Source organism: Melozone crissalis, unplaced genomic scaffold, assembly GCF_028551555.1.
Source record: "Melozone crissalis strain CALT ecotype California unplaced genomic scaffold, PUWL_Pcris_2 ptg000018l_1, whole genome shotgun sequence".
NCBI lineage: Eukaryota > Metazoa > Chordata > Aves > Passeriformes > Passerellidae > Melozone > Melozone crissalis.
In genome coordinates, this window is record NW_026535796.1 from 44,196,769 (window position 1) to 44,219,651 (window position 22,883).

At 43.2% G+C, this 22,883-nt stretch overlaps 1 protein-coding gene across 3 annotated transcripts in view; it reads right to left on the reverse strand.

The window, feature by feature from the left end:
* The window catches only part of BCL11B (BCL11 transcription factor B), a 97,241-nt gene that overhangs the window by 48,528 nt on the left and 25,830 nt on the right, over positions 1–22,883 (reverse strand). For 2 of the 3 annotated variants that reach the window (XM_054275301.1, XM_054275298.1), the window contains exon 3: positions 5,319–5,534. The exons of the other annotated variant lie outside the window; for it this stretch is intronic. In XM_054275301.1, coding sequence (XP_054131276.1) covers positions 5,319–5,534 — 216 coding nt within the window. The remainder of the gene's footprint in view (positions 1–5,318; positions 5,535–22,883) is intronic. 3 annotated transcript variants of the gene reach the window in all.

Here is a 22,883-nt window from a genome sequence, read left to right on the forward strand (position 1 = left end):
ACCAGATTCAGTTCCACCCATTAATATTGCAATTAAGGGCTTTTCTTTTTTTGCTGGGATGTCTGGAAATGGCAAGCATCCGCTTTAAAGAACCTTTAAATATCACTATTGCTCCTGCTGGTTCTTAACTTGACATAATTAGGACTTACAAAGTTATAGTGATCAGCCATCTGTCTAGAACAAAGCCACAGCCATGCTCTCAGTGCCAGCGACCCTGCCCCATGCAGCACCCTCATTTTAGTCACCTCTTTGCAATTTTAAGGTCTCTTTGCTGCCTCTTAGTAAACACACTATTCAGTCAAAAAAACCAGTCTCTGTTAGATCCTCTTATTTTGAGTTTGGATCTGATTTTAATATCTAGTGAGACAGGGAGCTGCCTAGACAGCAGGTCACATATGATTTTAATACTTGGATAGGTGAATGAACACAGAGATTGATAGATAGGTGTAAAGATGGATGCGTGCACTCAGACTGATGTATTACTCTTTTTAGTGTATACATCTCTCACACATCCCTGCACTCTGTAAGTACTGTCCACAAAGTCAATTCTACTATAGCATGCATTAAATATTTCACTAAAATAAATAAATACACGACTCATAGGGACATGTCTCTTGAATGTTAGCCAGTATTTTATGCAAACCTCTTATTTATGCAGCAAAATGAAAAGATACATTTACAAAGGCTCTGAGGGAAACTGTAGATCTTTGTCTGTCCTCTGACACTTATACCAAATTCCTCTTTCTCCTCTCAAAAAAGCATCAGTGCTGAAGAGAAATCAATTTTTTTGCTTTTTTTTTGCTCTTTTTTTGAAACTCCACTCGGCAAAAAATGAATAGCAGAGTATCAGTCATTTTCCTGGGACATGATGAGTTAGAAGGTTTTTGCTGGATGAGTTTGTATTCTCTGCTCTGATTACTGTTTTGTTTTCCATTGATCCTCCTGTGCTAATAAAACCCAGGCTGGAGTGAACAAAAGCTTGCTTCTTGTTCAAGTAAGAAACGTGCCGAGTGCATACCATATCATTAACATAAAAGTTTTTGAAATAATACTTCTTTCTAGACAGACTGTATTAATTGCATCAAGCTTTTTACAGCAGGGTGGTCTAATCTAGCTCTTCTCATTGGCTGACTCCAGTTATAAAACCAACTTAAAATGAACATGGTGATATAATAGATGGAGAAAAAAGTATTCTTTTAAAACCTATGATTTAGTTACAGGGACTGCTTTTATCTTTACTGTCACCTTAACCTCTGCCAAGAAAACACCAGACTAGTTAAATGAAGCAGTAAGTAGAATTTCAGTAGCCAAGTAAATTGATATTAACTTTACAAGATGACTGTGATTTTCAGAAGGTCCTAATGACTAACACAGCTGATTCCTTGAATTAGCAGGAGCTTGTTCCTCTCTTCCAAGATATGGCCCCATGCCTTCCTCTATTTTAGACCTTAAATTTCACAGCCCTGTCCATTAATCACTGCTGTCCATGCCCACTTGCTGTTTTTATACATGCAGCTAAGTATCATAATTGCTTTCCACCTCCTTCCATCAGCCTACATGTGGGAAGGAAGCAGTTTCACTGCTTAGATGAATATATGTGTATTGGACAGATTTAATTATCTTTACAGGGGTATATAAAACCCTCATTTGTAGGCCCAGGTCCAAAGAATTGGGACCAGGTATATATGTGAATGCAGGCACAGGGGATTAATTATTCCCTGTGCCATTACAATCCCCTTTGTCTTATGCTGATTACGATCCTCTTCCTGGGGCTTTTGCACCACAGTATCTTCAAGGCAGGGACTTTTTTCTTTGGAGAACACACTGTAAAGTGCCATGCACTTCTGTGCTGAGATTTTCAATGCTCATTTCTCGTTAACTTTAATGGGAAATGGGCATCCAAATCTCTTAGGCAGCTTTGACAATTTAAGCCTTAATGTACAATATTAATAAATCAGCATCATAAAAAGAGCCTTATGAAGATGTATTGTGAAAAAATAGCCCCACAAAAAGCGTTGCAGTGTATGTGTGCATGCACACAGACATATACTTTTCTTTACATAATTATGTCTCTCAACAATCATTTGCATGTCTCTGTTATGCAAAAAAAAAAAAAACTGTGTGTGTTTTACAGTTACTCTGAGCAGTTGCAATTCATTGAAATGAAATAAAAAGCAGGCTCAAAAAAGCACCCTAATCTGGCAAGGGGTAAAGCAAAATGAATGCTTTGCCCATCCATATTTTAGGTCCAAGCTACATAACCCTGTGAATTTCATTACTCTATTCCAACTTCTAATTAAATAGGCACTAAAAACATTTGAACGGGAGAACCCAATTCAACTGACAAAAGCTTCTAGGGCAAAATATATAAATAAATAAATAGACCGAGAGAGATTGAACCAGTGGTAGGGATTTTTTTTAAAATCACATGAAAAAACATGGACTTTTACTTGCACATTCCTTATCCTGGGGTGCCTTGGACACAACGAATTGAAGAAAGACAAAGACCACAATCAGCACTGGCTGAGCAGCACAGTGGACATCCAAGCAGACCTCCCAGCACCATTTGCTGTGACTGAAAATATCAGCAGCACATTTTCTAAAGATCACTAACAGGTCTGGATGAGGCAGCACAACTTCCTCTGTGCATGACTGAACGCTACTCAGCATCTCAGACAATCACTCTTATGTAGGTCGGAGATTTCCAAATGCAGTTTTTACACATGTGTACCCCAAATCCCACCAGCAGCCAGACATTTGGATTCTCCAGCACAAACTGCTGTGAGGGACTCTTGAGGGTCCAGTTTGTGAGTGCCCAGCAAAGATTTTGGAGTAGCTACAGCTTCAAGCCATCAGTCGCAGTCTGCTTGAGAACTGCATGGAAAATCTCCGGGTCCTGAATTAAATAAATGCTGAAAAACAGGAAAGGTAAGAAATGATGAAGGATGAGGGGAGGCGGGAACTGCTGATGGCTTTTGTTCAAAGAAGTAACCAATTCCTCAGAAGCAAGAACAGGGCTGACAGAATAAAAGGCTAATCAAGTCAGAGAGACAAGCTGATCTCTAAAGCTGGAGCAAGTGACTGTTGTAAATGTCTATATTTAAAAAAAAGGCACAATGCAGGGATTGTCACTAGATTATTAATCAACACAAAGAACTCACTTTTCTATCATTTCCACAAAACATTTTAGGCGACAGAAAGAACGCACAACCCTTGCCTAGGCTCAGATACAGTGAATACTATGGGAGCTAAGAAAGGGTTAAGTAGACATAATCTCCTTTTTCAAGGGAAGAAAATGTTTCTTTCAAGCAGACCTTGACCAACTACTGTCATAAACATGTAGCATGCACTTTGATAAAGCCTATTCTCTAAGTGTGGCAGACTGCAGCAGTAATTACAGGAAGCCATGATAACAGGTCTCCCTCTCCACAGAGCTGGCACCGCTCTCCCAGCAAACAGGCAATTCCAAAGGCTCACAGCACACAACTCCAAAGTGAGAACTCCAAGTACACAAAGTACAAAAGCCTCACCTGCCCCACATTCTTCAATAAGTTACTCCTTCCTTCCTTTTCCATTTTTAGGTGTACTTGCTTCCATTCCCACTAGCTGCTGCAATCAGAAGCAAGATGGAACTGGGATGTCCAATTCAGTGTTACAACTATGTGCCTCCCAAAGGCATGCACATGCATACTACACCAGTGAAGACAGAGAAGACAGCAAAACATGAGACCAGTTCCAGTTTGATTTACTGGTTCCTGGGAGGAGAGGAGGCAGGGAAGCTTTCTGAATTTCTGATCCAACACTCACCATTTGCAAGAGCCTGTCTCGACATTGGTCAGCCTGCCGAGGCTGATGAAGCAGAATTTCAGTAAAACTGCATCCTCTGCAACACTGCATGCAGCAGCTTGGACAGAAAATGTAACCAGACCCTGCATTTACTGATGGCACCTCACCACACAGTACATTGCTACAAACTCAAAACCTGCGCGCCAGTGCAAGTGGATGGGTGTAGGCTGAGCATCTTCCAGGCAGCAAGGGAGCCTTCTCTGTGTGCCCTGAGCTTCACCCAGCATCTACACAGCACCCTGCAGAGTGCTCTTAGCCTCCTCCTGAGAACATTTTATCTTTCAAGACCCAGGGTTTCCAAGATACAAATTCAAATTTCTTGCAGAACTTTATATCTCACTTTATCACATCAATGAGAGATGTACAGGAACATTCTCATGAGATACAGCATACTGTAGCCAAGTGGTACCAGTGCTTGTGGAAGGAAAAAGGTAGCACAACAAAGCTTTGCCAGCTTCAGGGGAGAAATGAGGAGCCATTTCCCAAAGGCTTTACTCCTGACAGTCATTGCTGTCTCTCTGAATCCTTTGGTCCTCGCGCTTTACTTATCCAGCATCATTTCAGGAACTCCTTATTAAAACTGCATGCACATTATCATGAATGAGGGCTGTGGGATTTGGCCCACCACAGTGAGAGTCCATAAACTTTTGTGGATTTTGCCACATCTGCGTTTTCTTTTAAACCCTCCTCATTTTCACCTCACCAGCCCAGAGTTCATCATAGACCGAGTCTTGCAACTGATCCATGCTCAGAAACACCCACTGATTTCAAAGAGATCACTGGGTCTGAAATGATGGGGTCTGGTGACAATATGTCTTTGGCTAGCTTGGTGTGCCTTCATTTTCATTTTCCCCTCCTTGTGGTGATAAAAGTCAGGCATCCAAAGGGAATAAAGGCAAAGAAAAACTGATGGAGTAAGAGGCCAGGGGTGCACGGTGAGTTACCAAGGAGCATTTTCTCAAAGCAAGGGAGAAAACAGCATGGAGCACATACATCCTGCGTGCACATGGATGCGGAGGAGAGCCTTTAATATGAATGACTGAGGAGGACAGGCAAAAAAGAAGGAAATAAAAATGCCTCAGATGTAAAATGCTATCCAATTAAGCTTAAAATGAACAGCCTAAAGAGATGAAATCTTGATACTGGGGTGTCACATTCTGCAAGGAGTCTCAGACATTTGTTCACAACATGGCACAAACGGCCCAGCAGTGGCCGCAGGTGACAACTGAGGGTGGGCAGGCAGGAGAGGAGGGATGAGAAAATGGAGGGAGTCGCAGGCCCCTTCCCACTCCCCATCCTCTTCCAGGCTGGAGAGGGAAGGAGGAAGGGAAGTGCTGGGGAGGGCAGGTTAGGGCATTTTCTCTGCCTTCCCCATGCGACCCAGCAAAGGCAGCTCTCCCACAGCAAAGACGACATCACTTGGCAGCACTACTGACCTTCAGATAGCAACAAAAGAAAAGTATTTCTATTACCTGACAACTGACAATGACATCCAAATGTGCCTGACGTCTCAGTCTGAATCTCAGTCTGAGTCCCGCCAACTGAGACTGCACGTGCACCACAGCAGGGCAGGCTAAGGCAGGGCGGGAGGGAGGCCAGTGCGCGGAGAGGTGACGTGATCACGGATGTGTGAGGGTGGGAGGAGGCAGCTATGGGAGCCCCCGGCAGGTTTGCAGGCCTGGACGGCCCTGGAGAAAAAACAATAGAAAAAACTGTCAGTCGGATCTAAGTTTGAAGGGACAGAGGAGGCATCAAACAAGCGAAGTGGGGGCTGGCTGCCTAACGCTCAACACGCTTGCTCTGAACCCCTCTCTGGGGCCGGCTGAGGGCTCACACTGGGTCAGGGAAGAATAAGAAGAGACCTGGAGGACCTGCAAACCCAGGCTGAGGGCCTGTGAGGGCATGGAGCAGGGTGAAGGTGGGGGATGGCCAGCCCTGGCGCGGAGCAGAGCCAGAGGCGGCGGACGTCGCCACCAGCGCCTGCTCAGGGACCAAATCAAAAGGGGGATAATTGTTTTATGGCTGTGTTAATGCACTGAGCCGACACAAAACTGGGCAGCCTTTCTGCCGAGCCACTGCTGAAGTGGGCTCCACACACCAGCCCGGACAAAATGCAGTGACTTAGAGCTCAAATGGCTTCAGTGAGGTGCCAGGAGCCGAGCTCCCAGAAGGAAGCCTTGGCGGCCATGTGCTGCCTTCCCGCTTGAGCTGCGGCCAGTTGTGCATTTTGCATGCCCCGATTATGCAGGCTGATTCCCTACTGAGCCTGCGAGGAAGGGAGCAACCTTTTTCCTGGTAGCTAAAAGATGATATTGTAACCTACAACCTTATTATTTATTTTTAACCCCTCTAGGAATCACCTGCCATTTAAAAGCCGTATTTAAGAGTTTTCTCCTGCTCCACTGGAAGTGCTTGCTCTTGCTGGCACTAGTCCAAAGTGAACTCTGTAGCTTTGAAAAACTAAGATACAAGTCTTAAATATCAGCATACACCTGCACAAATACAGACACACACACACACACAGAATCATGCAGGAGTCACGTTTTTGGCTGGCACAAATTAGCAGACTTTAAAGGGAAGCTGAGTGAACGGCACCACTTTCCATCCCTTGGGAATCCCAACCTCTCCATTTCAAACTATTCCTGCCACTAAGTTATTAACTAAAGGGTAGCTACTAATCAAGGCCAGTTTCTACATGAAGAAATGTGGTGGAGTAGTCGCCATTAAAAAGTTGGCATTTGCCAACAGTTACCACACAGTGGTAGATCAGAAACCACAGTTTCCCCCTGTATTTAGATCAGGAAATATGTGTGCTAATTGTGGGGTACCTTCTGGCAAATGCTTTCTTACTAAATGGTGGCATCTCTGGCTGTGCATGAGTGTGCACCTTGCAAATAGATGCAAACACCATGGCAGCAAGCAGAAATATTTATCTGTGTTCCCTCCAACCCTAGAAAAAAACATTCCCTAAAGGAACCTACACTGTGGCAGAAAGGAATAATATTTATCCATGCTCCTTCTGACTCTAAACATGCAACATTTTCCAAGGGAGTCTCTCCACCTTGAGAGTCCCTATTCAGAAACCAGGCCTGTATGCTGATCTGACAGCTACACGTGTGAGGCAAATGGGGATACTTCATCCTTGGCACAGCATCCAGCGCTCCAGTCTGCAAGGACTGCATTTGATTTTGGCGTTTATCTTAAATGGCTAAGAGACCACCAGTGCAAAACATTTGTGTGAAGCTTTTGCCAAAACCACAAGTGAAGAGTATAAATTCCCTGTGTAAATACTTGAGCTTCAAGCATTGAGGATAAAATTTGTGCTGTTTTGTGAGGACTGGTTTTAAATAGAAGCCATCTCTGTGGCTTGTGGGACAAGGAAGGACTTTTTTTTTATTTTGGGAGCTCTGTTTGACTTTTGTAACTCTTTGATCTCTCAGGAAGAACTATACAAGCAGGTATGATAACTGCTATCCAGATCCTACCTAAGTTGCATTTCTGGCAAGACAGTGTGCTGTGTATGAGGAAACTGATGTTGGACATGGATTCTGTGTGTGTAGGCACCACTCTACTGCCACTTTAACAGACATGAATAATGTTTGCTTTTTTCATGGAATAAGGAAAGAATAGTACACATTCCCTCCAATGACTTAACAATTGTATCTTATATTCCCAATACAATAAAGATTGCTAGGCAGTGTTGAGCTGTCTGGGCATTTGTCCTTGCTTAGAAATTCATCACCTTGAAATGGGGACTTAGAGTAGAACCGCAGGGCAGCTACATCTCAAGTTATGCTGAGATGTGTCTGTGGTTTCACCATGACTAAGGGCACAGCTTTGCAGTCACTTGGCCCTCTCTATATCATGATGCCTTACTATGGGTTTTGAAGGAGATAATCACACAGAGAAACTACATGAAGTCCAGCAAATGCATCACCTGACTCCACTGCACAGGGCTTTAATGTGGAGGTCCATGGGCCCTGGCACACAACACTACCCTGAGAGTAACAGCCTCCTCTCCAGCCCTGGTGTGTCCCATACGTGCATTGGCAATGAATTTAATGCATTTTGCACAGCCCTGAGGTGTGCAAGAAGATGCAAAAAGCTCTCACCAAGGAAGGCCCTCCCAGATCTTACTCAGCACATCTCTAGTGTGGAAAGAGAATAGAGATCTCAAATAGGAGATTTCTCACCATCTGGCCAAAGGGATCCTGTAGGAGCCTCCCAACAGTGCTACTGGGGGCAAAACAGCAATCTGTTTTAGCAAGATAGCTAACAATTTTACCAGAAGAACTGTATGAACCAGATGCCAGTGAATGGTTGGAACTGAAACTGTCCCTCAGAAGTTCTTTTTTATGTCCTCACTCTGGAGAAGAGATGCTCTGGGGAAACCTTATAGCAGCCTTCCAGTACCTGAAAGGGGCTGACAAGGGAGGTGGTAAGGGTCTTTCTACAGGATATGTGATGATAGGACAAGAGACAATGGAATTAAACGGACAGAGACAGGTGTAGATTAGGTTTAAGAGAGAAATTCTTTACTGTGAGGGTGGTGAGAGACTGGGACAAATTACCCAGAGAACTGTGCTCAAGACCAGGTTGGATGGGTCTTTGAGGTGTCCCTGACCATGGCAGGGCATCTGTTCCAACTCAAACCATTCTATGATTCTATGATTTGATGTTGCCCAGGACAGATGTAAATTTGAGGAAATCTGAAAATTGCTAACCTGGTATTACAGAAGAATAAGGATTAGTAAGGGAGAAGAAGAGTGGACCAAGAGAGACTCTGGCAGATGATAGGGATTACCACCAGTGCTCCCAAGTCCAGCAGTAAGAGACAAATATTGTGCAGTTGCCAGACCAGGAGACTTAAGTCTGCCCCAACAAGCAAAGTCAAATCAGGTGATTTCTCCTCCCCTTTACTACCACTTCAAGGTTTACTTCTTTGGTACTAATCAGGACAGTCCTACAGAATCAGATCAAGTGGAAAATTATGAAGATGGAAATCATATCCAGTGGCCTCAAGGAAAAGCAGGGAGAAAAGGAGGGATCACCATTAGGTACATGATACCTCTTCATAGTTATATAAAAAAAAGCACTTGTGTTCAAAAATACTCAGCTTGTATTTGCTGGGAACATATATTCCCATTTCATCTCTTCATCTCCTCTCTGTGGGATCTAAGTGTATTTTTTATTCCACAAAGGGTCTATTTAAAGCTGAAAATGAAGATGGAGGCTCTTCAACTTAACTGTTACAGGTAGCGGACAAACACAAAATGAACAAAGATAAAAAGAGAGATAGATTAAGTAGATAGATAGATAGATAGATAGATAGATAGATAGAATCTTAAGGTGGTGCAGAGAGTATTTTGCTGAGCCCACACAGCAAGAGGCAAGCAAGTGGAGCTGATCTCTGGAATTCTACATCCAATCGACCACATCACATTTTCAAAGAGAAAACACACCTGCTAGCCCCTGACTGCTGCAAAGGGCATAGCCACAATCAGCAGCAAAGGGAAAGCAAACCACAAGAACTGCAGTGCAATCTTAGAGGCAAATATCCCATCTGGATGGGGAGAGCAGGCACACACGTGCAGCATTGTGCTGCCTGGACATCCCTGACACGATGTGTGAGGCTCGATTTTCCTCCTGGGTCAGCACTGGGAAATCATTCACCTGCACTGCAGATCTCAATTATATATTCTGCATTCATTCTGCACGGAGAGTTTTGCACACAGCATGAGTGTGAAACACGCACAGGGACTGTCACCAGGTAAATAAAACATCTGCATTGCTGATGGTAAAGGAAGATTTTGTTCTCGTGCATTAAACAGGCTCAGCATTTCCTCAGAACCTGTACATGGCAGTAGCTCACAGGTGATGTTGTCTCCAATGCACCACTAAGGGTAATTTTCTTTTTTCTCTCTGCTATTTTTAAACTTGCAAGGAAGAAAATAAGCTAAATTGGACATGACCCCAGATGGAAAATGGAAAAGCCTAGATGAACCTGACAAAAGCCACAATCAAGGCATAAATTGTATCCTTGTGTTGCCCCTCTCCCAGAGCCTAGACATGTCTGGCCATATGATATGGTGTATGTAAAACACCACACTCCTCTGGCACATCTGCAGAAAAGTCCCTGAGCAAAATACAAAGAAGGAGCCAAAGCAGCATTCAAAATGTCCCACCTCATCATGGCTTAGACCTGGGGAAGCAACCTTAAATTAAGAGACGTGGTTTTACATCTCATGTCACATGGAACTGCAGCCACACGTAGCTGGTGTGTGCCAGGGGTCTGTGTGGGTGCCTGGGTGTGTGTTCATGTACAGGCAGACAGGCAGGTGCACAGGCAGACGTGTGAGCTGCTTAACAGGGCACAAACCAAGTTTTTCTGTGCCTGTGTTTCTCTGTGCCTGTCTGGTGACAGAAAATCCAATCAATAGCTGGTTAGAGAATAAAGCTCAGCTCCATTATTAAAAAATTCTCTTTCAATAAAAAGAAAAACATCTGTTCAAACAGTCTACAGCTACAAATTTGGAGTGCGGGCTGAAGCATCATCCCTGCCCTGTGCCCATCATGTTCAGGGAAAATACTGCAGATGTTTTGAGGGGAGTTTTACATGAACCATTGCAGCAGGTTTCCAAAAATTATAGACAAATCCATCCACTTATCTCTCCAACAGATTTTTTTTTTCCCAAGCTTTTTCTAAAACAAGTGGTCTCACATGCATCACACCTTCTCCTGAGGACTGTTCCCACCTGATAGTATTGTCTCTCTGCCATGTCTCTTTTTGCAGACACCAAGAGGGTTGGGAAGTAAATACACACAAGCACACACACAGAGACACACTTCCAAATACACACAGGCGCAAACACTTCCAACAGCAACCAGCAGAGCAATGCCCCCTGCGAGGGGCAGATACACACAGCATCCCCCAGGAGAGCAGAACCTCTCCCTGGTGTGCAGACACACAACTGCACACACTCACACCCAGAGTCCAGCACTCAGGCAGACGCACCTGCACGCCAGCCTTCACCTGTCCCCCCAGCACACACACAGCCCCTTGGGAGAGGTTTCCACACACTGATTGTGATGCTTAGACTGAAACTTTGGTCAAGCTGGAAATGCAAAAGTTGCAGCAGGTAGAGAAGAAGGAGAGCAGGGAAGAGATTTCTTGTTGTATTTTGCTCAGGGATTTTTTCATTTTGGCAGACCAGGATTCCCTTTGAATTGATACATTTCTTTCTCCCAAGAATTTCGAATGATAATGCATAAATGAGTCATAGATCAAGAACACGACGTGGTGAGCAAGGAGGAGAAAGAGTGTGAGTGAGGGGCACTGGCACAGAAATTTGACAGTACCCCAACTCCCCCCCTTCCTCCCCCCATGCCAAGACATTAATTCTCACAAGTCGGAGAAAATTACTATGCATGAATGCAAAAAGCATGATCAGGAGTAATTAACATGGCTTCATATGCAAATTTTATTAATGCAGAAGTACAAAGTCATTATGCAAATGAAACTTACGTCAACTCTCTTGACAAATATTCATTTCTAAAGCTCAAGTTTCTCCCTTCTAATTTTTTTCCTTGATTTTTGGTGTAAAACCAAAAAAAAAAAAAAGTGATGAGGACTGCTTGACAAGTTTGCAAAGTTGTTTTTCAACCGGAGAAATTTTATTCTTGCATTGTTGATATATTTTTGTTGTTGTTGTTGTTGTTGGCAGGTACACGACAGCTCATGGAGGAGAGCGGGAGGATGGGGGACGCGGGCTACCAGCAGCAGGCAGCCAATCAAAACGCCAGCGGCTGTAATGAGCGCGATTGATGACTGTTTGGCTTTACTGCAGGGTAATGAACTAGAATCCAGTCTGAGGAGGGAAAAAATATGAATATTCATGAAGCTGTGCTCCTGCCTTTGATGATTAAAGAAATTTTTAATATTCAAATAAGCGCTTGCCAAGTGATTAACAAAGAACAAGCACGCAGGAATATGGAAATGGAGCTGTGGAAGATTTGGGAGTCACAGTCTGTGCAGAAAAGACAGCACAAAATTTCATAAACAAGATAGGCAGATAACCTAATTCAAATCTGAGCAAATAAAGGGGGGAAAATCACCTTCTTTTTCATCAGTTTGGATATTGTATCAGCCACTTTGTTTTAGAGTGCAAAGGAGAATTAAATCAACCAATGCAATAAGACGGGGGGAAATACCCAAACCCTGAGAAACACAACCCTGCAATTGCAAAGTAAGAATCCTGGGTCAGAAACCGATAGGAAAATGATGGCAAAGGCCACCTTCTGCTGTGGGCTATTGCTTTTGCAAAGCAGGACCCTGCCTGATGCTGAGAGCCTCCTGGCTGCTGAGAATCGCCAACTTGTTGTATACAACAGGCAGGAGTCAAAAGTATCCTGAAATCACCAAGACCAGTCCCTGCTGCTAAATCCCTTTCCTTGGATAAAGGGCACACTGCAGGGCTTGACTGCTGTCTGGGAGAGGAGGGAGTGCTACAGAAACAAGGAATATCCTTGCCAGGGAAAAGAAAGCAAGAAAATAAAAACTGAAAAGGAGGATGCAAGGAGGTCTCAGCTGCCCACCCTGGTAATCAGTTGGTAAAAAATGTGCTTTCCATGTCTGAGCCAGAAAGGTCCTCCACTCCCCACAGATTTCTGAACAAGGATACAAAAATTCAGGCACATTATAAAATGTCTGATAAGTTCAGGCTCTCACAGTTTAATAGCTTCACTAAGGATTCACACTGAAGCAGATAGTAACAATATTAGCTGCTAAAATGACTTTGCAGTTAAAATACATCTAATTAGCAGCCAGCTAATTTTTTTTTTCTTTGAAAAACAGTTAACTTCAGAGCTATATTATACCAGAATGAAATGTGATTGAGCTCTTTCTGTTACTCAAAAGCCAGAGTAAGGATATCTTCAAAGTCTTAGGGTGCTGGAAAACCAACTCACCTTTTTGTTATTAGATCCTGGGGTTTCACAGGCCTGTTTGCCTTTTCTGCAGACCTTTAAAAACTCTGATTAATTATTTCTTATTTAAAAATCTAAAGAAAGCATAGGCTAGGTACCATTTAATAATTAACTGCTGTTTTCAGAACGTAAAATTTCAACTGTACTTAAAATAAAAATAATAACAGTAGCAGCATGAGGACAATGCTACAAAATGCAAAAAATGGCCATGATAAGAACCTTCAAAGTTGTCATGAAAACACATTATGTAGCTAATGGGATTTTTTTTCCCCCTATATTTACTTCATTTTTGGAAATACAAAATTATTCACTATTGATGTATCACAGAAAAGTGCTGGGAAAAAAAAAAAAGGAAGGAAGGAAAGAAAGAAAAAAAAAAAAAGAAATGCCTAAATGTAAGTAAAGATAAGGTTAAACACCATGCCGAGGTTTTGCTGGGAGCCTTTGCTCTGAATAATGCCAAGACCTTTCGAAGATGTCTGTTGTCTGTGAGTGCGCGTGGGCGGGTGAAGTGTGATATTACATAACTCACACGCGGCAGCGGCTCTGCACAACCGTACTGATTGAAACGCCCGGCTGTGAAACTCACAGCTCCATTTCCTGGGCTGTTTGTAGCTCGTGTCAGACCCCTGAACAACGAAAATGTTATCCTTTGTCTGCAAGGTTCCTTGGCTTTGTTTTAATAGGTGCATTTTCTTTTTTAATGACAGAGGAGCAACTACCGGCTCCTACAGTTGGTTGCTTTGAAGCGCTTCTTAAATGGCCATTAAATTCTACCACACAAATTTGAATACTTAATATTTATTCCATATTTTCATTATTTCTTTAAAAGCACCCCATTTACATATTTCTGGAGAATAATGGTACTTCTGCAGGGCAGGTGAACACACATTTCTGCATATGGAGTCAATGGGGAAAAGCATTAAGAGTCCATATTGTAAAAATCAGCCCCTAAATTTAAGTGGTTTGAGTTGAGCATGCAGCTGTGGTTGCCTGTCAGTAGTTAGATGCTTTAATAATAATAACAACAACAATAATAACAATAATAATAATAATCTTTTCATTTCTCTAGTGCCTTCCACGCAAAGATCTGGAAGTACTTTACGAAGATAAATAAACTGAGTTTGGAACACCCCATGTGGTTAATAAATATCCCAACATATCTAAAGAGCATGCAATCCCTCTCACTGTGTAAAAATCCACATTATGTCATCCACGTATTTGCATATGATATTTTGGAGACTTGGATACCGAGGGCAGTCTGGGGAGAATTTTACTTACCTTGAAACCATGTGAATTCACAGAAGAATCCCACACTATGCCTGCAGGACTGTTTTGCCAAACCCCCTCTTTTAGAAAACAGGAGGGGATTGTCAGTGGCCCCACTCAGGGGCCAGGGTGAGTGGTCCCCAGGGGTATCCAGGTGCCACGTGGCAGCATCCCTCTGAGCCAGGTCTCCACAGGGGCTCCTGCAGGACCACCTGTACCCTCCTCCCACCTGATGCTCATCTAAACTTGTTCCTCACCCCTTGTATGTGCTATGAACATGAAAAGAGAAAAACTGAAACATCTTGGCTCACCCCCAATTGAACACACAAGAAAAAGAACTCTCGCCTACCCCAAGGCTGCATTCATCACCTCCTCCTGCTGCATCCTGTGCCCACCCCACCAACACAAGCCTTTGCCCCAGGAGAGCTGTATCTCTTTGTCATGAGAACAACTGGGTGCAAGAGCAAGAGAAAACAGGGCAGGTTTTGGCCTAAAAACACCTTAAGGCATGAGTAAATATGACATGAGGACAATAGATGTGCTGAAACTATAACACAGGGAACCAGGGATTTTCCTCATCTCAGGAGACTCGTCTTGCAGACCACTGGGCTGGGAAGAAGGCAGGGGTGCACAGCCCAGGGCATGAGCCACACAGGCTATGGCACATTCTCTCCTGGAGCTCAGCTTCCCTTCTGACCTTCCCACTGACTGCCTGTCTGGTTTGCTCAGCTCCAACATGCTCTCCCAGCTCTCACTCCGGGAATATCGAGTGTCTAACACAAGGGTGGCCTCATCTGAGCTGCAATGTCCAGAAGCTACCACAATAAACTAACAAACAATAATAATCACCCTGATTTGTGGAGGGTTGGGTTTTTTGTTTTTTTTTATTTCCCCAAAAGTCATAAAGGGTAGACAATAAACAGTTCATCAATTTTCCCAATTTTTTCCCCCAACTCTTGCAATTAAGTCCTGGGGAGTTTTCAGTGGTTGCAAAAATCCTTGTGGGTACTAAAAAATTTTGACCTGATTATATCATGAATATTTCTATCTACCAATAAATATTTCTGATGTAATTGAAACATATAACCACCCCAACCGACAACTGTAGCAATTTAACAGGCTCTGAAATTAATAAAGTAACTCAGTGGATGGAAAGAGCTGCTTCCAAAGGGCAAAATTATATATATATATATATATGTATATATATATATATATATATATATATATGGAGCTAGAGCAAGAAACGCCCCTACAAATAATCAGAGGGCTTGACCACAAGAGGATGTTCAAGAGGTTAAAACGAAGGAATTGAAGTGGCCAGGGAAGAGACACAGATAAGCAGGAGGCATTAACACCAGTGGACTTCTCTGCCTTGGCCTTTTGGAGCTGAGTCCCACACACTGGCAGATGCTGCATTGCAAACATATATCCTCAGGGTGGATATGGCCTCTGGAAAAGAAAACAGCAGGATCTGCTGCTTGGCTAAGTATCTGCCTTGCTCTGAAGTTTGCCTTCTACTAGTAGTTTTGTCCCTAAATTTTTTCCCTGTCTCTCACAATAAAAAAATAATCACAATTTTTAAAAACTTGGAGGATTTAGGCAAAATGAGGCCTTAGCAGCTCTTCAGCTGTTTGGCAGCAAAATCAGTTCCTGGAATGGGAGGGAACTTAGGGAAAAAGAAGCAGATGAAGTCACTCTGCCCCTCTGTGCCTCAGTCTCCCCATCTGTGAAAATCGGCTAATGACATCCACCTGATTTAGTTAAATGTCCTGGAAACTAAAAAGACTCTGTAACAGCAATATATTAAGCAGCAGCACTGTTAACTGCTTCACTGCTGGAAATGCAAAGGAGAGCCATCAGGTGATGCCATGTCCCTGCACAGCACAGATGGACAAACTTAATATACAGAAACAATTAGCTTTGGGGGAGAATCACAGCTTCTGGTTTTTTGGCTCACACCTTGCCAAAAGCAATGTAAGTGTAGACACTGTAAGTGCTGAATTTCAATGTGAAAAATAGTCTACCTGCCTAGTGTGAATGCATACACCAGACTTAAAGTAATATAACTTTGAAATAAGTGGGGGAAGGGAGGGACATTAACAGGCACATTCATGATTTTCAAATTTTTCCTTGTGCGTGGAGCACTTTCACACTTAGAAAAGAAATTCACTAACACCAAGCAAACTTGAAAAAGCAAAACAGAGCAAGCAACTGGGAAGGGAGGGAGAGAGGGAGCAGAAGAGATTTTTAAAATGAGGGTTCCCATTGAGTTTTGGATCTCTCAGGTGAAAACTACTCCAGCTATGTGTGTACGAATAGACCCAAGTCTGATAACTGAATCTATCAAATTAAATGAGCAGAGCAATCATCTGGAGAAGGTAAAACAATCCACCAAATGAGAATAACACTGAGGATATAAAGGTGCAGTCTTCAACCCACTGGACACCAGCACAACTAAGCAAATAATGCTCTGTGAATGGAAAAGAGGCTAGGAAAGTAACCAGCTTTTAAAAAATGAAAGAAAGCAGATGAATAAACCAGCAACCAAGACCTTAGTTCAGACTATAATGTAAGCCAAAAAAAGGAAAGAGTGAACCAGCATTTCATTTGCACGAGGAAGCATGCTGGAAACTTGTGCCCAATCCCTCTGCTAAATAGAACAATGAAGTTTTACCCAAAGACTTGGATCCAAACAGAATTTGGCCAGTCACAAGCACTAATTAGACAGGATAACCAAACCCTGCACCAGGAGAGGTAAAACACAAGTGCAGTACAATAAGAACCCTGTAATCCTTTCACTCTGACACAAAGTATAAGAAACCAAGAACCATTCTACGTAAAGAATTTTTTTCTGAGGTATTTATTTTCTGGACCAGAGTTCCCCATAACTCTCAATTTACCCATTATGTGTGCAGAACAGCATCTTTCTCCATAACATAAAAGCATGGGATACAAAAAGGCTTTTTGTTATCAAGTCTGCTTGAAACAGAAGCTGAATACACTTATCTAGGAAAGTGTATTCAAAAAAAATGAGATAAAAAACAGACATACTGTACAAGCAAGGTGAGGCAAGAGAATTCCTTTTAAAAATCCACAGTTAGGATGAGGAAGCAATATTAAATTCATACCTATCACCCCAGTAAAATAAGGCTGAGTAGGCTTGTTTTGTTTCTGATGAAAATGTCAATATTCTCCAATGACAGCTTATTGCTTTATATCACAAACTAACCAAATCTTTCTATAACCTCCTGCATTACAAGCAAAATCTCTAAAATGTCACCAACTAAAAAACTGAACCAGCCTGTAATTAGTTTCAACAAAGTCATCCTTTTAACCCTAATTTTCTAGATGTAGATGGTATTTCCATAGTAAGCATTATGAACCTTCCTTAAGGACAAGTGGAATCAAATTGTAAAATCATAAGCAGCGATCTAGTAGTTCTTCCTCGAAGCAAGCCCTTTATTTGCCTGTAATAAATTCAAATCCAGTCTTCAGTCTCTTAATAGGTGATCAGAGAAAATATGCATGCGCACCTAAACTGCCACAACAAACCTTATTTTTTAAATAACACTTCAATCGCTAATATAATAAAGATTGTTGTAACCCGTTAGCACTGGTATCATTATTCCTTATGATTCAATATTCTAATGACTGGCTGTAACAGAGGTTTATGTTCTACAGAGGTTTATACCACTATTTAATGTAATTAAGCAAACTGGCAGCCAGTGCCTCTATGGAAATATCATTTCTATCACAGAGTATTCCCACCAGAAATTCAGAGGGATCATAACATACAAACTTTGATTCTGTTTATTTTTTCCCCTGTTCTGAAACTGATCTGGCATTTCTTGGACTTAGTACTAAGTGGAAGAAGGAATTAATTGGGCTTCTGTAGACATATTATTATTGACAATACTAATAATCTATGACAAATGGGCCATCCCCACTCCTCTCTTCCGGCAGGCATTGCAGCCTGCAACATCACTTTGCAAAGCCCCAGAGCTGGACTCTCCTCATGCAGGGGGCCCTGTGAGTGCACCAGCAATGGGGTTTTAAGTAAGCCATTAAAATGCTAATATTCAGCACGGGCCAGATCCCTGTTACCACTGAAAGCAGAACTAAAGCTCCTCTGGAGACAGGATAAGGCCCTTCCAATGTGATCAAAGAGTAAATACATGCAAAGCTCTGATGGGAAAAAGGATCTTTTTTCTAATTTTAAAACTAAACAGGGACAGTCCACCAGGCTCATAATCCATGTTACAGTCACATCTGGGATCACTGACATCTGGGATAACAGCCGTGAGGAAGATGGGTCCAGGCTAAAAAGTTGCCACCCGGGGTCAAAGAGGAGCACTTAACATCCAGGATTCTGTGAAAATTGACTTATTTATCTTTTGGGCTACAGTCCCCTCCACTCTACACAGCTCTGCTGATGACAGCAAATATGCCACACTATATATATTGGTTTTATATAGGTACATATCTATAGATATATAAATGCACTATGCATTGCTTTGTCACATTTGCATTTACCCCATCTTGCAAAGGAAGCTCAACTCCTCACTCAAGCAGGAGGTTTATAGGGTCATCCAAGAATGCAGGGTCAGGAGAAGATTCAGACCAAAAATGAGAGTTCACCCTTTGCCTGCAACAGCAGAGCCAATTTTGTTAAATAAAGGCTTAGTTACCTCTCCTTCCCAGCTATAAAGCTCTCTGTAGAGGGACGGAAAAAAAAATAAAGCCAGAAAAATTTTGAAAGAAAACCCACTCCCATTTGGGGTGGGGGGGAGGGAAAGGGACTTGGAATGATAATAGAAAAGGAATAATGTCTGGTTCTTATTATTACTGCCTCCAGCACTTTCACCTCCACAAACAGCTTAAAGAAGGGCTTCTGGAACAGAAGTCCAACTTTCCTTAATCTGGGCTCTTAACTGCCAGGATCTGGTTAGATTTTCTCCTTTTCCAGATTTTAATACTTCTATTATATATTCCAATGGGGAGCGGGGGGAGGAAGAGTGGGAATCTCAGTGTCACTCTAAGGAAGAAGTCACCGGGTTTTGCGATCCAGCAGCTTCCTTGGCAGAGGGAACTGCTGGTTGGCATAATCCACTCATTTGACAAAACTACTATTTCTGGGCACAGGCTCAAAAACAGGTAGGAAGCAAATGCTGAGAAATAAGGAAGTAAAAACAGCCAACAGATTTTTCACTACCAAGAACGCCAAGAGTAAACATGATTTATTTAGCTGTGTTTAACATGTCTCTTCTGCACTAGACTGCAGAAATCTGCTTGCATTTAGAGCAGGAGGAGGAGGAGGAGGACGGGGGGAGGGGATGAAAAGGGAATCCATTACGGCGCTCCGCTGGTACTTTCTGAATTGTTCAGTCACACAGTTTTATGGAGTACAAGTATTTTCTAGCCCAAAATATATTCATGTGTCAGAAGAAAGCAGCACTAATCTGCTGTTAATTAACAAGCTGCTGCTAACAAAAGATGAAGGACCCAATTCATACAAACAATATTTACGTGGGTGTCGCATGATTTTGTCACAGATCTTTTCTCTTTTCCCCTCTTTTCCCCTCCACCCGCCAGTTCCCCCCCCCCCCCCCCCCCCATCCTCTTCCTCAGGACCCAGTTGCAGGGATACAGAACAGAGGAATGCCAGCTCCTCTTGGGACCAACACCCAGAGTGGAGGTGAGGGCACAAGCCGTGTCCCAACCCTGCCAAACTCAGACAAGGTCTCACCTGAGCCCCCCAGCTCTGGGGTTCATGCCCACCCACACGGGGAAGGGCCCTATCACATGTTCATAAGTAAATTTTCTTAGATCCTTCATTTATGAGGGAGAGGCCATCTCCTGGCACTGTGCCCACAGTGGCAATGCTGCTGAGGCTCCAGAAAGTGGCATGAAGCCTCCCATCCTCATCCATCCTCACCAACCAGTGCAGGCTGTGGGAGGGGATGGGAGACACCACTGCCTTCCCCGGTGCCTGGCCTGTGATTTCATTTTTGTTTAATCTTTGCCAAGGAGTTTGGGGACGGGGGGAGCACACTAACAGCACAGAGGCTCAAAGGGATTAGGGCTTGCTCAAAACTACCCATGCACACACAAATGGATGGGGCTGTGAGCAATGAACGAGAGGGCAGCTCTTCCAGCCACAGCTCTGCTGACCTTCCTTGCTCCCTGCTGGAATTTTGGACAGTAGCACCTGTGGCCTCATCCAGAAGGGTGCTGAGCACTGCAGGCTGCCCCAGGTCCCTGCTGAATGCAGCTGGGCACTTTGGAAAAGAAAACAAACCCATTCACAATCTTTCCTGCCTCCTGGGAAATGAGAGTGCATATCTCCTGTGGGCGTCTCAAAGCTGGTGCTGGCAAAGACATGGGAGAGTTAAAACCAACAGCAGCTAGCACTAAAAATTCCTGGACTTGTTCCCCTGTCAGGAACAAAGCTGAGGCCGCAGGGTGGGAAAAAGGGCTGATGCTGATAGTCCCCTGTGCTTCACCCATGAAACCACACCAGCCTGTCCTACAGAAGGGTTATGGGGGACAGGGTTTAGGCTCTGCTCCACACTGTCACCACACAGCCAGGGCTGGGAGAAGCACAGGGACAGGAGGGTGGGAAACAGAGGTATTTCAGTGTGATTCTGGAAGTGCCAGGGTTCTCCCATCATGGCATGGTGCGGTGGTATTTCTGCTAGCACAGTTCTCTGCACACCCTAGTTACTGTCTCATCCTCAAGGCCACAGCCTCCTCAGTGAGGAACAAACTCCACTGGAGCATACACACTTCTGCCCTTACAGGTTTTTTCTCTGTACCCTTACTCCATTCCCCAAATAATGGGATTTTCACTGCAAGAGTCACAGCCACTCTCTCAGCACATTCCCTAGGCACCCCGGCCAGCACCCAGCCCCACCACTGGCTCCTTCCAGGACCTGCTCTGGCAGAAGCCTCTGAAAGGGACCAGCCCTGAATGCAGGCTAGCACTGATTCTTCCTCACATCATCTCTTTGTGCATTTCCAGAGTGATCCCTGCCATTTCTAGACCAGAATTTTAACAAAGTCCTGGCGTGGGCATTTTCAAAGATCTATTTTTTGAATTATTTTTTTGTTAGCAGTGATACTTGAAACACTGACATCTACCATTTGAAGAGCAAAGAAAACACATTTAAACAAGCATCTTAAAAGAGCTAATGAAAGAAAAACAGATACATATGTATTGTATTCTCCACTCACTATCTCTCAAAGAAGTAAACCTTTCCAGATAGCAGGGAAGTCTCCCAAAAGTGAAGACAATAGCTGTTCCCAAGCTTCCTGCAGACTGAGTGAGGACAACCAGAGAATTGCCCCACCCAGTAACGCCTGCTGCAAGCTGCCAGCTGCCTGGAAAAACCCCTTGCCCAAGCAGCCCCAAGGCCCCAGCCCACAGACTTCATCAATCCTGCTGGTCAGCCCTTCCAAAACAAGCAGGTGCCTTTGCTAGGGGCCTGCAACCACCACTGCATCCTTGACCTCCCTTGCTGAATTATTTCTAATGAATGTTAACTGTCAGATAGGGAGCACTGAGGATTGAGGGTGCTTTTCCTTACCCAAACAGCAGACGGGCTATGGCTGAGGCCAGTCCGAGACAATGCATTGTCAAAAGCTCCCTGAAGGGATGGGTGCTTCTGGTGGCCAGTAAAAATGTCTTTTTGCTCCTGTGTACTAGCACTGCTAACAGAAAATCATGTTGTGCATCCCACTGGAGAATCAGCCCCAACCAGGAATCCTCAATCAGTTTCAAAATTAAAAATAACGTGCATCATCTTAAATTATGAACTTGGCACAATGAGGATAACATCCTTCAGTGGAGTCTGGGAGCTGGAGTGGGGGTTCAGGGGTTTTTTAGGAAGTTTTGGGGGCTTACCATTTTAACTTCCTTCTTGCAAAAAGACCCTGTACCATAAACATTAATCAAACACTATATTTTGCCTTTTAGTCTTGAACAATTATGAGTACAGTTTTGTGATCTTTAGCCATATTTACTGATACTCAAAGGCAGATTCTATCTTGTTAGATTGTTATAAATGGGACCCCAGGGAATCAGCACACAGGCGGAGGCAGATGTGAAAGAGCCCTCTCAGAGCTCGGGTGTGCTTCAGTTTTCTACAGCTAAAATTACAAATGTTTTGGAGAAAAAAAAAAATCCAACCAACTTCAGATTCCTCTGCCAGATCATGACAAAGAGCTGTCTGTAGATTACAAAAAAAAAAAAAAAAAAAAAAAAATGAAGCCGTTTTGCTGAACTTAATATTTTTTAAGGTTAACTGTTAAATTTCAAAGTGTGGTTTACATGTGTTGGCCACTTGCATGAACAAAAGTTTCAGAGGCAGACAGAGAAAAGGTTTCTGGTTATAAACAATTAAAGAAAGAAACCCACAAATTCTATCTCATTCTCTCTTACTTAGATATGTTGTTTCTGCTCCAGACCTGTTTCATAACACCATAAAATAGAGGCATGTTTCCGACACTAGATTTGAGAAGCTGTCACATTAAAGGTAAACTTTTAATCTGCTAGAGACAAACAGCACACATTTTTACTTCCCAAGAAATAGCTCTTGAGAAATGTTTAAACAAGAATTTAAGAGCTGTGTGGTAAAGCCACATACAGGGGTCTCAGACAGCTACTGGGTTTGAGCTTCTTTTCTGTGTTGTTGCTTTTTTAATCCTTTAAATAACCCACTAAAAAGTAGACTTCTAGGAACAAAGTAACCAAGAGGCATGGTAAAGTGAACCTCTAGGCTTGC